The sequence below is a fragment of the Diabrotica virgifera genome, chromosome 8 (assembly GCF_917563875.1).
Source record: "Diabrotica virgifera virgifera chromosome 8, PGI_DIABVI_V3a".
In the NCBI taxonomy this organism is placed as follows: Eukaryota; Metazoa; Arthropoda; class Insecta; order Coleoptera; family Chrysomelidae; genus Diabrotica; species Diabrotica virgifera.
Genome location: NC_065450.1, coordinates 218,277,074 through 218,294,363, shown reverse-complemented (window position 1 = coordinate 218,294,363; position 17,290 = coordinate 218,277,074). Strand labels below are relative to the sequence as shown.

The window sequence follows — 17,290 nt, the reverse complement described above, 5'->3', positions numbered from 1 at the left end:
AATCATCGATTACGTCATCACGCCCAGATAGATGAAGTCACTGGTATGATATATATGCCAAAAAATCATAATTGAAAAATAAAAATCAACCTGTTTCAGGATTTATTTCCAATATCGTTCATTCACGAAATATTGAATTAATTCCATTTGGCTTTGCCACACTGCATATCCTCCCAATATATTTTCGCAAACCAGCAACGCGATAGCTATATTTAAAAGCAATGTCAATAGCCGTTAGCATCTTTACATGTATAGCCTCTACAAAAGCTCGATGGTTTCAACACTCTGATGTCCAAATCTGTTTGATGTCCAAATCTCTGTGTCAACACACGCTAGTATCTGTAATGGTCCGAGACCTGTGAGACATTTTTGAGTAGGTATTTTAGGCAACCTGAAATTTTTCAGGTGACTCTTCCATGATAGCCTAATAGTCGAGGAAATAAAGCTGGAAAAATGGCAAAATCTCGCAATTTTTTCGTCCATCATCGATTTGTACAAAAATTTGGGATTAGGCTCATTTCACCCTCTAGTTCATTTTCTATATTAAGCCGTTGTACGCTTTTGGTTTTTTAAGGGTGAAGACCACCCTTAATTGTAAAAAATTATAAAATAACATTTTAAACTGTAATATTGTCAATATTTGCTTCTTATTAGTTACATAATGATTGTTTTGTGCTTTAAGATTTAATATCACAATATTTCAACCCTTAAAACCACCCTTGTTGGAGCTATATATGAAAAGTTTTCTTATCCTAAAAGAATAATTTCGGCTTGCATCAATTTACATAAAAATTTGGGGTTGGGATCATCTTACCCTGTACTTCATATTCTATATGAATTGGGCGTTGATTATTTTTAGGGGTGTAAACTACCCTTATGGTCAAAAATTATATAAAAACATTGTAAACTTTAATATAGGTAAAATTTGGTTTTGACTGGTTAAATAATGATTGTTTTGTGCTTTAGGATATAATATCATAATATTTCAACCCTTAATAACATTGTAATTTTTATAAGTAGACAATTTAATAGATCTATACAGAAAAAAAGTAGAATTAAATAATTACAAAAACATTTATTTACACAAAAATACGAATTTACAAATATATAAAAATACACGTACAAATAGTTTTTTAGTCATCCAGTACACTAACCGGCTCTGTGGTATTATATAGATACATTGAAAATGCTTTATAAGGAAACTATTCGAATTTTTCGAAAAAAAAATAGTTTTATAAACATAGCTCCTTCGCTTTTGTCGATAAAAATTTTTTTCAATAACAGTTTTGTAGGATTTTTGAAGAGTAATAAGACTGTGTAAATTAAATTCTGTAAAATCCCTTAATTTTTAATTGAGGTGGGTTTAAATGGCTCGAATAAGGGGATGTTTGCTCGTAAATATATGTTTTAAACAGCTATATCTCGTTAACTGTTCACTGTAGTGAAAATCTATGTATAAGAAAATTTTAGCTATTAAAAAAGCTACAATTTAGTGGTCTATCATTTTTTTCGTATCTCCAGTATTTTCGGAGATATTTTGAAGAAAATGATAAAAAATGCAAAATTTCAAAAAATCAATTTTTCTTTAAACTCCAATTTTTCTAAAATTAGGCCTTTTAAATAGGTCAAACTTCTTGGGTGTATTAATAATATAAATATAAAAGGAATTACAGAAAGGCGAAGACCAATTTTTAGTTACAAAGGTAGTTAGGGGGTTATTTTCACTGTTTTTTTTTTTCGTAGAGAAAAACAGGTACCAACATTTTTTTGATCATAAATTGCTCAATTTTTATGCTAGTAACTTTTTATTATTTTTTTGCAAGATCTTATTGTATGCTTGAAAAAACATCATGTAAGTTTTTCCTGGAAAAATGCCAACTTATCCCGTTATTTGGCTTTGATTATTTCAAATTATGCATTTGACGAAAAAAGCTAACTTTTAAGAGGAAACAGTAGCGATCAACAGGTAGCAAAAACGCGTTCCAAGATTGCGGCTGTAATTTTGAATATTTTTTCGAGATATTTGGCACACGTATTCTTAATATAATAAAGAATGGCGGTACAGAGCCCAATTTGAAAAATATATTAATATGTGGAAATTACTCTGTAATTAAGTACAATATTAAAAAAACGAGCCTGTACCGCCATTAAGAAGAACAAAAAAATACACTTTCTTCAAATAAACTTTTTTATCCGATGCCTAGATTTTGTGTCATTTTGGAACTACTAAAATTTTTTATTTCATTAGTAGTTTCAAAATGACACAAAATCTAGGCATCGGAAAAAAAGTTTATTTGAAGAAAGTGTATTTTTTTGTTATTCTTAATGGCGGTACAGGCTCGTTTTTTTAATATTGTATTTAATTACAGAGTAATTTCCACATATCAATATATTTTTCAAATTGGGCTATGTACCGCCATTCTTTATTATATTACGAATACATGTGCCAAATATCTCAAAAAAATATTCAAAATTACAGCCGCAATCTTGGAACGCGTTTTCGCTACCTGTTGATCGCTACTGTTTCCTCTTAACATGCCGTATCTCGGTTTGTATTAGTCACAAAAATATTATAGAAAAACAGTTTCGTTTGTGTTACTAAAATATACAATTTTGATATCTACAGTTTTTTTATTAAATGCATATTTTTCGAGTTATTCTCAAAAAGCCCTCTAAAAAAGTCGATTTTTCCGTCGAAAAACTTACTTTCAACCACGAATAACTCGAAAAATATTAGTTTTACGAAGAAAATGTAAAAAACATTTTTTTCCTAAAAATACTTTTTACATCGACTTACATGGTTAAAATGTAACAAAAAATTCCCACCCCCGAGATGGGGTGGCAACTACCCCCAAGGTTTTAGCGTACAGCAACATGATATAGAAAATGATCCTTGGACTATTTCCTACCTTTTGTGAAAATTTCAAGTAAATCCATGCTGGACGAAAAAATTGCGAGCCAAAACGCTTCATTTCCTCGACTGTAATACAAAAATGCCGGTCTGGCTGGAGGGTAGCGGTTATTTTCCCCAAAAATCCCCCCCCCCCAAAGTTAAAAATAGGGTAAATATTGTTATTACAAAAAATAAACATTGGCGTGACTTTAAACTAAATTTAAATATTCAAATATAAAGATAATAAACAGGCCAGGCGATTTGAGGGTGATTTTAATTCTGCAAGATACTTGCATGGGCGCCCTAGGATTATTTTCAAGGGGTGCATCTGAACTTCAGAAGATTTCATCTTAATCTGTACATACTATTAACGAGTATAAAATATAAAACTATACATGCATAGCTATGTACATTCCTTCCGGACAGGGAGGTGCAACTGTTATTTTGACAGGGTATTTTTTAATATTAAAAATAAATATTCTAAAAAAGGCAGGTTTTTTTGGTGAAAACTTCCAACTGCCAGGTGATTAAACAAATTACGCGTGCATGTACACAAACAATTGCACGTCCCTGTCCGGAAGGAGTGTACATAGCTATGCATGTATAGTTGTATATTTTATACTCGTAATAGTATGTACATATTCAGATGAAATCTTCTGAAGTTCAGCCCCTGAAAATAATCCTGGGGCGCCCATGCAAGTATCTTGTAGAGTTAAAATCGCCCTCAACTCGCCTGGCCTGTTTATTTTCTTTATATTTGAATATTTAAATTTACTTTAAAGTCATGTCAATGATATTTTTTATAATAACAATTTTTACCCTTTTTTTAATTTTGGGGGGGATTTGTGGTGAAAATAACCGCTACCCTCCAGCCAGACCGGCATTTTTGTATTAGGCTATCATAGAAGAATCACCTGAAAAATTTTCAGGTATGATATAAATATGCGTAGCCGATATGTAAGTAGTCGTTAAAACTAACAACAAAAGGCTTCCGAAAAAAAAAATGAAATATAAATATAAAATGCTTACCAAATGATCCCAGTCGATAGTTGAATGTCACGACGATTATATCAAAATCAACCAAATACTCTGGGTCCAAATATGATATTTGGCCACTCAAACTGACGAATGCTCCGCCAGGAATAAAAAAGTATACTGGTAATAATGCTCCGGAACTTGGTTTCTACAAAACAAATATTTAATTAAAAGATGCTTATAAGAAAGTAGTATCAAACTTATAGACCTGGATCCCGCGTAAGAAAGAAAAGTTGATTAATAGCAAGCTGAAAATTTGTTAATAGCTTAACGGTGTCCAGTCGGACAAACTTTGATGCACGGGAACACTGGAACAGGGGAAGTTTTAACTGTGGAGCATGATAAACGTGTCGTACTGACAAGTTTGTGATTGTGAAAAATAGCAAGTTGTTTTTAAGTTTATTCGATAGCCAACGTTATGTAATATATGAGAAAATGTTTGTCCGACAAAGATGTTGGGCATTTTAACGAGTCCGACACGTAGAACATGTCACATCACAGGAATTATGTTGGTCATGAATAGCAGTCTGATTTTTGCATGAGAGTTTAATGAAAGGTTAAAAAAGCAATTGGAAGTTCTGTCCGACAAAATTAATGGGAAGTTTTCGTAGTCGGACATTCTAAACAGGTAAGATATAGACAAAAATGCTGGTGATAAATAGCTTTCCGACAAAGACGAAATTTAATTAAGTAAATTATTCCTTACCAAGAATGACTGTTGTCGGAAAAAAATAAGGGGTAGATTTTGTAGTCGGACAATTTAAAAAAATAATTTTTGAAATTTCAAAATTATTTGATTATTCTATGTCAAAAGTTCCTGCAATCAATTACAATCGATATTTTTCGATTTATCTCAACATCATTTTGATACCTCACTGTAATACATTTATAGTAGATCAGGCAAATTATATTATGGATTGAATGGTCTAGCTATCTTTGTCTGTTACATGCGCGGGATCGCTTTGTTAAAAGAGAAAGATAGACCACCTATCGACTTTTTGCACTGTATTCCCTGTCTACCCTTATGTCTATGAATACATTTCCATTTAAGAAAAACTGTCACTTTTTTTGACAATAATTCATAATAAATTGCAATCGTAACTTCAAATTTAAACTAATCGATTTATTTTGGAAGCAAATTATTTCTAGCCATGTGACATATTAATTACATTAATATTTCATTTGTAGAAAGTTGAGAAAAATTACGTTATACAATTTTAGTAATAATTTATTTAAGTACCATTTTGCAATCAAGCAAAGCATTATAGCACGAAGAATGATATTCAATAGAATTTTCACAATTATCTGGCAACTAAACCTCATTGAATTGATGACCAAGTATTTTACTAACTTTGTAAAATGTTCGAAAATTACTCAAAAATGTTCCGTTGAATGGTTTCACTTTTGATTTGGCGACTTAAAATTTAAACTGTTGACACTCAAAAATAGACACAAAAACACTCCATAGTTAATGTAAATTTTAATTTCCAACACACGTGGCAAACAGAAACTCAGAGAACATGTACTTTCAAATACTACTTTGTATAGCACAAAGTGTCACACTGACAAATGCAGCCTTCTAATACATACTTCTAAGCATAATGTGTCATATTTACGTCTATTCTTATAAGCACCGAAGTTTTAGACTCTTCACATTTTTCAATGTCGTTTACATGGTTAAGATTTGAGTATGGAAAAAAATGTATACAACGTTTTTTGTAGGAAATTTTCCGTACTTTCTGATGCGCCTAATTAGAAAACCCTAAGAGATTGCTTTCACATGTTCTTTGACATTTTTTATTATCATTTTGAGAATATCTAGAACAAACTCCACCCAAAAAAATAATTGTTTTGCAATATATACTTGCATTGATACTTACCTCACTGTTTTTGGAGTGTGCATGTATAGTATATATATGCACATGCAAATATGTGAATATAAATAATAATATATAACTAAAATAGCTTTATCAATATGTGACTAAGTCATTCTGAAAAAATGTTTTTTTATTGATTTCCTTCGATTTGCCCAAACTTTTTGTCCGACATATAACTTTTTGCGTTACAAAATATAATTTGTACATAAACAAATCAAAATTAGCTTGCTATTTATCACCAACATTTTTGTCTATATCTTACATGTTTAGGATGTCCGACTAGGAAAATTTCCCACTAATTTTGTCCGACAGAACTTCCAATTGCTTTTTTAACCTTTCATTAAACTCTCATGCAAAAATCAGACTGCTATTCATCACCAACATAATTGCTGTGATGTGACATGTTCTACGTGTCGGACTCGTTAAAATGCCCAACCTTTTTGTCGGACAAACATTTTTTCATATATTATATAACGTTGGCTATTGAATAAACTTAAAAACAACTTGATATTTTTCACCATCATAAACTTGTCAGGACGACACGTTTATCATGCTCCACCGTTAAAACTTCCCCTGTTCCAGTGTTCCCGTGCATCAATGTTTGTCCGACTAGACACCGTTAAGCTATTAACAGATTTTCAGCTTGCTATTAATTAACTTTTCTTTCTTACGCGGGATTCAGGTCTATTATTAAAATGAGAGATGTTAACTATATGTAACCAGATCTTTTTTCTCAGCTAGTTGTCTCAAGTAGAATGTGTTGTCTATGCAGGATCTTCCAGCTTTAAAAGCATTTTGTTCTTCTGCTTACTTGATTTTTTGGATTCTTCTTCTCAAGGTGCCGTCTTCTTTCTAAGGCTGCTATCTTCATAAGTATTTGAATTATGTTCACAGCTGCTCTAAAATCTGGTTAGACGAATAATTAAACCACTATCTGAGATTGCGGAGCCATGACAGTCGTCTCCTTTCAATGCTACGCTTTCCTAAAATCTTTCCATACATGATATTCTGCAGGAGCTGATAATTTGTTCCTTTTATCACGTGACCTTTTTTTTTTTTTTTTTTTTTTTTTCATTATTCAGTTCAGGCAGACAGTTATCCACCCTCAATATCTCTTTAGTATCGATTCTCACTTCTTTCTTGGTCTTCCTGCTGGCCGACGTCTTACCATAGATCCACAAAGTGTTCTACTAAGTATTCTGTCATTATCGATTCTTACAAGTTGACCTTCCTAGCGCAAAAGGGTTCTTTGTAATACTGATCGATCCAGAACGTCATCTGGTGTGAAATTGAGGGTCTACATTTCTGTCTGCAGTCTGTCGAACCAACGCACAGTCCCGTATTAAGGATCTTGAGGCCTATAGGCAACCCAAGCTATGAGGCCCCTTAAGGCCTCCGCCTTCTCTCTTCAAAACCACCTCGCTTTACCCCTCCATCTCCATTCTCCATCTGCAGTTTTAAGTTCAATCACTTCTCTCTGTAATGATTTACTGACAGCGTTGATGCGTTCTAAAATTGTTACCCAAAACTCATTCATTACGAATGTTTCTTTTCTTGACATTTCTTGCAACAAGCACTTAGCCTCTTGAACTGGTTCATCCTTTTGATTAGCGTTTTCAGCAAGGGAATGCACAGCAGATTTAAAGACGTAACCTTTAGACAAAGCTCTTGTTGCGTTAGCCCTTGCATTCCATCTAATGCTGCGTATTATTTTAATGACTAGATCGTTGCGAATGGGATCGCTTAGTGGAGTTTCATTTAAGCATTTGATCATAACTTTCCAACGGTTGGTAGCGGCTGAAAAAAAATTGTACACAGACTGAACAAACCCCAAATACGATATTGCTCCAACGCAACTTTCAGCATCACTTACTCCAACTAAATTAAGCGAGTGTGCGGCAAAAGGAATGTAAATTGCAAGTTTGTTAAACTTAGATAAATGAGCCTGGATACAATTATATTTGCCTGACATGTTTGCTGAATGATTGTCCTTAATGTCGTTTATATTAATGCCATTCGTTTAAAACGATTAAAACAGCAAAAGAAAGATTTTCTCCAGTATGGCTACTTATATATATATATATATATATATATAAATGTGAGAAAACCCTCATATACTTTACCATCAGCTGGATTTACATATCTTAATAAATAGTCAACTGGTCAATATGAGACAAATCTGGTATTGAATCGACACTTAAGAAGTAGTATTTGGCTTGCTTAATTTCTTTAGTATTCAAAACGTGTTTTCCCATTACTTCTATTATTTCTTCCCAGATCTTTGAAGAAAAGTATGAAGGTATTAAAGTAACATTTTGCCATACTTAGCTAAGTCAGAGTTTAAAGAGGATCGTACTCTGCAAATAGCTCTAAAATGTCCAAGTAGTTTCCATTATTTTGTGAACGAAGGATCTCTGTATCACTTCTAAACGCTAATCCGCGAGAAGATAGAAACTTAACCACAGAGACTACTCTTTTCAGAACTTGAATCCAGTAATCTCGTTCTTGATTAAATTAAATTTCCAAAGAGCTGTCACTTCGACCATGAAGATGCTGCCTGCCGATGAGTGTTCGCCATGTTCGCCAAAAAGAATACATGGAAAGCAGTAAAAATTTCCATTTGATAGAGAGTACATTATATAGCCAATCTCTTTTAATTTTTGTTACACTGATATATTTTCGGAAAACATACCTAGATTGTGTAAAAAATCTTGTAATGCCTTCAAAATTTATTTTTAATGTTCAAAAACTTCCATCACGATTTTTACATTATGAAGAATCTTTCCCAATCTAAAATTTTCATATTTATTCAGTGATGGTATTCCATAATCCTGTTGTTTCCGAATTCTGGGCCCAATTTACTTTCAACTTCAATTTCTAACTTAGATTCGGTTTCTGGTTCTTTTCTTGAACTGGAACTAGGAACTGGAATATAACAGCTTTTTCTATTTCATCACGTGTCTTTTCATTGGTTGCAGCTTCACTAGCCGCATTGATTGTATTGCTATGGAGTTCTTAACACTGCGCACTAAACTTCCATACCACCTTAGTCGATTTTCTTGGTATCTTTTCCATTATTTGATCAACTCTCATTATTTTTCTGATATCTACATTCGTGTACCTGTCGATTCGCCTATGGAATGAATTTATAAAATATGTAAACTTACTACTGGTGTATAAACGTTCAAAACCAAGCAGTCTTCACCTGCATCTGGATTGTGTGATTGTGGACAAACTACTTTGTTTTCTGTTGCATTCAATATTCCTTCCCAAGGAGCACGAGGTTTGGGGGGCTGAAAACCACAATATATATTTTTATAAAATTATTCAGAGATTCGACATTTTTGCATTGCACTTAACTAACTGCCCTATTACTAATCTTACTATAAGTAATTAAATTAAAATTTGTTTAAATTTTTGACTAAGCCAATCATTAAGATAGCTTTTGTTGTCTTTTAACTAAACTATTGTTTTAAGTGACTGGTTTCCAACTACTTTTCAACCGTTATTTTAAAACAGTTGCATTGCACTTAATCGTAACGTAGTACTAACTAAAATACAAAGCTAAAATATTTTTAATTCACCTTGTTAGTCATTCCCAGAAAAAAAATATTTAAATTAATATATTTCACACATTTCAGATAAGTAGAATTATTTTTAAACTGTATTATTATTGTGCGTAAATTCAAATCAAGTAGGTATCAAGTGTTATCAATTTTTATCAATTAAGATCTAAAATATATCAATTGAACATGTATAAATGAAAACTATTGGTAGCGTACGTATATTATTACATTAAAAATTATTATCATGTCGAAAATTCTTGCATATTTTAGTTATGTGAAATACTGTGATGTAAATGTACTGTAAAATACTCAATTGCACAACGACTGTCAAAAAAATGGTGATGTCTGATCTAATCAAAATATAATTTGTAAATGATAAATATTGACCCATTATTTACAGCAAGCTGATTAGCATACCAACCCAAAAGCTTCACAGTTTCAAACAAAAACAAATTAAAAAGTAATCGTTGCAGACTGTCCATAATCTTACATCGCTCAAACTAACCGCAGAATTTAAAACAGAATCTATGAACATACATTATTCGCAATTATTATACCACTTATAACATATCATCTTTTTTTGAAGCTTTCCTGAATCCTAAATAAAAGAGCACTATATTGTATTATTACTTCTATTCTACAAATAGAACACAGGGACACAAATAATAGGAGATGGAAATCTCTTAATATACAGTGGTGTAAAGGAAACTGAATGGGCCAGAGCAGGAGTAGCCTGTTTGATATCCAAAGATAAAGTAAATGTATAAGAAATTGGGAGTTCATCAATGACAGACTATTGAAAGTATCAATGAATTGTAGTAAAAGCGATATTATAACTTTGATTGTAATATACGCACCTGGAGAAAATGATAAAGCTAACGACAAAAATCAATTTTGGGAACAACTACAGCAGACAGTAGAAGATTATGAGGGAACACTCATAATTTTGGGAGACTTCAACGCTAGAGTGGGAAACGAAAACATGAAATGGCAAGGAGCTATAGGTAGGCACGGAGAACACACAATTAATAAAAATGGGAAAATATTGCCAGAGTTTTGTATAGATAATGATTTAGTTATAGCCAACACTTTTTTGAGCACAAAGAAATACACAAGATAACAAGAGCAATGCCCGAGCGAAATGAAAAGTCAATAATGGACTTCATAATTGTTTCTCGAGAAAAAAGGAGTAAAGTTAAAGATGTCAGAGTAAAAAGAAGCTACGAGATAAGTAGTGACCATTATCTACTAGAAGGAGTATTCAAGAATAACAACAAAGTCGAGGACCGTAAACAGATACAAAACAAAAACTATGCTATGTATGAACCTATAAGCTGAGAATCTTGCAAACACGAAATGAGTATATAGAGAAAACGGAAAAACAGTTTGCAAGGATTGAAAAGAGAAAACAAAGTAGAAATGTGGAAGAAAAGTGGATCAGATTTAAGGCAATACTATTAGAAACAGCAGGGCAAATTTGCGGGTATCCAGAAGAAATATTCATAAAAAGCAGACAAGCTGGTGGAACAACGATATTAAAAAAGAAGTCAGAGAAGAGAAAAGGCTATGGAAAATGTACATACAAAAAAGAAATCAAGAGACATACGATAAATACCAGGAACAGCGCAACAAACTTAAAGTAAAGATAAAACAAGAAAAGCAGAATGCCTGGGAAGAATTTGGAAGAACTATGGAAGAAAATAGTACCCAAAATACAAAATTATTTTATAGAGTATTAAAGAATATCAGAAGTAAAACGGAAATTAAACTACAGCAGATAAAAGATAGAAACGGCAATATAATAACTGAGGATGAGTTCATTATAGAAAGGTGGGGAGAATATTTCAAGGAACTTTTAAATAATGAAAATACAACAGCAGAGAATCGCACACAGATAGCAGATGAAACACCTGAAAAAGAGCAAGAAGACGTTCATGAAACTAAAATAAAGATGTAAGAAGTTGAAGATGCACTAGAAAAACTAAAAGTTGGTAAAGCAGCAGGGATCGACGGAATATATGTTGAATTATTGAAATATCTTGGACAACAAGGTAAACAAGAATTACATGACCTACTAAATTTAGCGTGGATAAACAAAGAAATCCCAGAGGATTGGAACATTTAAATAATACAGCCTATGCACAAAAAGGGAGACACTAAAGGGTGCAGTAATTATAGCGGTATATCACTTCTCTGCTCAGCGTTGAAAATCTGCGAAACCATTCTAGAAAAGAAACTACGAGAAATAGTTGAGCCTCGACTGGCAGATATACAAAGTGGATTTAGACCATCACACAGCGTACAAGATCATATATTCACACTACAGCAAATTACTGAAAAAACACTGTTAAAAAACGATATCCTGTACCTGGCGTTTTTAGATATGAAAAAAGCGTTTGATATGGTCAATAGAAAAGGAATATGGCAAAGGCTGATAAACAAGGAAGTAGATGAAGAACTTGTAAGTGTAATAAAGAGTTTGTATGTCAACACAAAAAACCAGGTCAGGACAAGTAACTTAATTTCAGGCGAATTTTCTAACAACTACGGGGTTAGACAAGGTGGAGTGCTGAGCCCACTGTTATTTATTTCTGTTATGGATGAAGTTATTAAAAAGTGTTGGAAAAAAACTAAAAAATGCGCTGTAGGGTAGAGAAATTTGCAGCAAATAAAAATTGAAGCCTGTGAACTACAACTTAATAATAAATATGGAGAAAACTAAAGTAATGACAATAGCCAACAAAGAAGCAACTGTATGTAAATATTGAAATCGAAGGGCAAACAATCGAGCAAGTAGACCTCTTTAAGTATTTGGGAATAATGTTAAACAACGAAGGTACACAAGAAGATGAAATTGGAAACAGAATAAAATTGGCAACGAGAACTTATTATTCACTGTATAAAAATTTCCTAAACAAAAAAGAAATATCGAGAAAAACTAAAATGACAGTATATAAAACCGTATCTATGCCAATTACAATATATGGGGCAGAAAACTGGGTACTCAATGACAGACAAAGAAAAATATTACAAACTACAGAAATGAGATACTTAAGAAAAGTGGTGGGAGCAAGAAGATTAGATAAAAGAAGAAACGAAGATATAAGACATGAATTACAGGTAAAATCCCTCAACGAAAAAGTTGAAGAAAAGAAGTTAAAATGGGCTGGACACATGATAAGAATACGTAGTGACAGATAAGTGAAAATGACATGGGAGGCCAAAGCAGTAGGTAAAAGGACGAGGGGCAGACCAAGGAAAAGCTGGAACACTAGCGTAAACGAAATACTTAAGAAAAGAGGAACATCGTGGCAAGAAGCAAAAGTTTTAGCAGCAGATAGGAAGAAGTGGCGTAAATTAGCAGAGAGTATTATATAAAGGAGGAATCCTCGACACCTAATGGTAAAAGAGGCAATCGATTATGTATGTATGTATGTACTTCTATTTACTGAAAACATTTTAGCGATAAATACTTTAATAGGTTTTTTTAGAGGGGCATAAATACACGGTTGCTTTAAGTAAGAAAAATTTTAAATATAATGATAAATATCTCTTTATACATTAGGTATATATGGAAAGATATTTGTATAGATTGATACCGAGGAGACATCATTCGTTTATATTTGCAATTATTGACAGATCTGTTATTTATACGATGTTATCGACAAAGAGAAATGACACATCTTGATAGAGAATTTTATACTTGTAAAGAACGACTTGATGGTTTTCTCCATTTTTCTATATAGACCTCAATGCTGCTGCTCTATAGTCGCGTTTAAAACGTCTTGCTGGCGAAAAATATTGCAAATACCCTTCCGTTACCCTTATCAAACGTGGACGTTCACAAATGCAAACATGGACAAAATTGCAAAATTGAAATGTAGATTTGCCGGACACACTATAAGACAAAAAGAAGACCGATGGAACATATATATTAAGCAGTGGGGTTCCTACGGTCTCCTTCGCATCCCACATTTCACTGGCCATCGTTTTCTATCCACCCATTCGTTTTCTTCAATAGCTCTATTTGCCATAGACTGTTCTATGCCTTTCTTCCATGTTTCTGTAGGCCTTACTCTTCTTGTTGTATTTAGAGGTGTGTAATTTTTACCATTATCTTTTTGGCCATCTTTCCTCTGACATCCTCATAACATGACCATATCATAGCAATTTCTTTTCTTGTTGTCCGATGGAACAAAATTCTTATAAATTGGAGACTGTGATAAACAAAGCAGAGGAAGGTTCCAAATGAAATGAGATGGTCAGATGATATCAAGAAGCACGTGGGCTCTTGGTGGATAACTGTAGCGACAGAGAGAGAAGAATGGAAATGAGAATCCGGGGCAAGGAATGAGATCCCGGAGAAAATCACCAACAGGTATGTGGACCACAAAACAGATCGGAGCTCCACTAAACCTTTGCTTTAGAGTTGCAGAGGATAGAGAAAGATGGAGACAGTTTAAGAGAAATTATTGAAAATTCAAGGTGGCACGATGTCCAAATCAGACGACCGACTATAGGAAGAAAAAAACAGCTCTAATGTACCTAGTTATTCTAAATTATATTGCTAGGTTTATTATTCAGTACTATGTAATAATTCTAGCAGCGTATGGCAATCTAAGAGACGTGTTCAAGGAAAATATCCCAATAAAGCTAAAAAGAAAAGCATTTAACCAGTGCTCATTTATGGAGCTGAAACACTGACATTGACTAAAGTATCAATAAGAAAATTACAAGTAGCACAACGAAAAATGGAAAGATCCATCAGAGAAGGGTGAAGACATCTTGAGGTGACAGTGGACAAAGTTGGCTGTGTGATGTTGATAATGAGGTAATGATTATTGCTTACCCTAAATCTGTTATTTCCTGCTGTGGATTCTCCATAGGGAATATCTTGAAAAGCGTAGAAATTTTTTCCTTCGGTAGTTTGAAGAATATGTCCACGGATTTTGCCTAAATTCTCCAATTCAACTATTAAATCATCGTCTTCGGACTGTGTTGCACTTAAAAGGGATGCAATTACCTAGAAAAGAAATTTAAATTAAAAAATTTTAAAGAAAGTAAATTTAATCTGAAACAATTTTTTTGTAGACGTGTTTGTACCAAAAGTGCATACTTCTCACCCTAATGCACCCTGTGCCTAGAGACTAATTCACCCCTTTCTAAAAAACGCAACCCTTTAAATGGTAGCACTCCGCAGTTTTTTCATATTTAGAGGTCCATTGACTATATGAAACAATAAAACCCCGTTAACGTTGTAGTTGCTTTTAGCTCTCTTATTTTGAACATAATCAATAGCGTACATGTCCAGTAATGTAATTCATTACTGGGAAGATTAGGTAATTATTATGATGGAAAATAATTACCTTGAGTCCACGATTGTTTACCCGTGCGTCATTAATACCTGGCGAGATAAAACTCACACTTTTTATCTAGCGTCATTCTCTTCCACGCCTGAAACTAATGACAAACCAGCTACCGCCTGTTATTAAGTAAAAAATACATGATATTTTTATGAACGCTCTAGACTCGGTACATTGAAAATAGATAGATACAAAAAAAGACAATTGGGGATGTTTTCACATTTTAAGTACAATTTGTGACGTTTCTGGTTTGTTTACTTTTGTGGGTGTCCGTGTCTTTTTTTTTCAAATTTTTCCATTTTGAAGTGTTGTATAGTACACAAACAGTTGTTTTCACAACTAATTTTATATTGGAGTTTAAAATTTTATGGTAGGTAAGTGTATTTTTTGCGATTAATTTTTACAACGTACAGAGCTAACCTCATTGACACAGTTAAGAAATGGGGCTGTGTTTAAGGTTCAGCCAAAGTGAATGAAATAACAAAATGAAAATATATTATTTAATTTTTTTTATAAATTTTTTATTTATTTATTAGCTAATTATATTAAAAGTATCAATATCACAAGGAAAAAATTCCTGTACTGCCTGTATACCATAAATCACAAAAGATAAAAACCTTATCTTGTAAAAGGTATATTTAAAATCCCTAAAAAGGGGCTGTATCACAACAAAACGTTTTCGGAATCAATATTCCATCATCAGTGTTATCACAGGTTTACATGCTTTAAGCCACCAAAATGTACGGGTAAAACCCTTAAATTGATATTAAACAGTTGGAGTTACATTAAATTAACTGATTTTAAAGGATGTTAAAAATATTTCCAGATTAACCCCTGGCATCAAATGACATCAACCATATTGGTTGGGAAATTGTAAGTAGAACCTTACATGGCAGAGTTTAGGTGACAACTCCAATACTAAAAGAATTTATTAAGCTACCTACTTCAAATGTGGCTGTAATTACGCACCAAAATTTTAAAGCAAAACGTACATTTGACGTTCTACTTATTTGATAACGTCAAATTTTATACTATAACAAGTGATCGGATTAGTACCCACTTTCTGTCACTTGACGTTGCGTTTAGTAAATTTCCGACTTATTTCGTATGCTTTAAATCAGAGGTTCCCAACCAGTGTGCCGCGGCACACTGGTGTGCCCTGAGGTCCCTGTAGGTGTGCCGTGAAATTCACATATCAATACATTATGATTATACTAATTAAAGCGAGACGCTTCATTTATTATTTTTTTAATTGCTAATTTTAAATATTTTAAACTTTTCTTAAAACGCAAGAATACGTCTCATGTTAAATTCACATGTGTTTTTCGTTCCTAAAATACAAAACCAAATTGTATAAAATTAATGTCTTTTTCAGGGAAATACACATTGCCAGGTTGGCCACGCTCTTTATGTGAACTTCTTAAAAACTACAGAAAGGTTCTCAGCTTCTAAAACGCCAGATTTAGTAATTTATCGCCTTTTCTGGCCACATGGTAGAACCGCATACATGATGACATAATAGCGTTTGTGGTCTCGGGCTGTATCGTCACAGCGGGCACGCAATTCAGTCACACCCTCGCTAAAATAACAAACCCTCTTACGAAATATAAGCACGCCATTTTAACCAAAAATAAATAAATATATTATTATTTGTTGTCTCACACTTATTGTCATTTCATTTAATTTTTTCCGTAAACCACCAACGGAACACTCATTATAGAGTTTGTTTGCCCAAGTGTGCCGTGACTGAACGAGTTTTTAAGTTACTGTGCCTCAAGCTAAAATAGGTTGGGAACAGCTGACTTTAAATGATGACGCACGGGTAAAGAACCCTGGACTCAACTTATATGATGATTATGGGAAGTTTTATATTAAAAAAAAAATCCGGAGTACGAAGGGAACCATTCTCGTTGGAACTTTACCGTGCTGAGCAGATGGGACGTGAATTATAAATTGTAAAATTCGCTATAGTCTCAGCATATGTTATGGCTTGCAAATTGTAGAAGCCTCGGAAGTGTTACCAGAGAAGGTTCCCATTGTTTTCAGTCTGGTACGATGTAGAATAACATTTTTGGATGTTGTTTTATGTGCTATTAGATTGAAAACTTAGTTTTTTGATAGCAGTTACCGCTAGGGCATCCTTGCCATTTCGTTCGTTGCAATCCGTGACTGCACGCCGGGGTTCTTCCTAGTTGGGTCAGAGAGAGCAGCATATGTGCCTCCTGATGAGAGACTAATAAGTTTCGAAACCGGTAGAGGTGCTTGCAGCACTCTCTGATTGAACTGGAATAATGATGCGGCTGTAGTTTCGTGTTGCAACGAAATTGAAAATGGTTATTCATTTTTGGTTTTATATTTAAATTTGTATTTCCCATAAACTTTTACATTTTTTAGATGCTTAAATATTTTACTATAAAAATAAAACAAAACTTACCCCTTTGTTCGTAAAATATAACAAAGAACAAAAAACTGCTAATCTTAAATGCATGATGCTGCTATTTGACTAATTCGTCCTGCACTCATTTGTTTTATATGAAATTTCAACTAGAGTTTAAT

General features: G+C 33.1%; 1 protein-coding gene across 1 annotated transcript in view; it reads right to left on the bottom strand.

Moving 5' to 3' along the window:
• The window catches only part of LOC114336523 (juvenile hormone esterase), a 41,927-nt gene extending 24,637 nt beyond the window's left edge, over nucleotides 1-17,290 (bottom strand). Inside the window, exons 1-4 of the mRNA XM_050658000.1 lie at nucleotides 17,169-17,290; nucleotides 14,221-14,394; nucleotides 8,973-9,098; nucleotides 3,923-4,076 (exon numbers count right to left, since the gene is read on the bottom strand). Coding sequence (XP_050513957.1) covers nucleotides 3,923-4,076; nucleotides 8,973-9,098; nucleotides 14,221-14,394; nucleotides 17,169-17,222 — 508 coding nt within the window. The 5' untranslated portion in view covers nucleotides 17,223-17,290. The remainder of the gene's footprint in view (nucleotides 1-3,922; nucleotides 4,077-8,972; nucleotides 9,099-14,220; nucleotides 14,395-17,168) is intronic.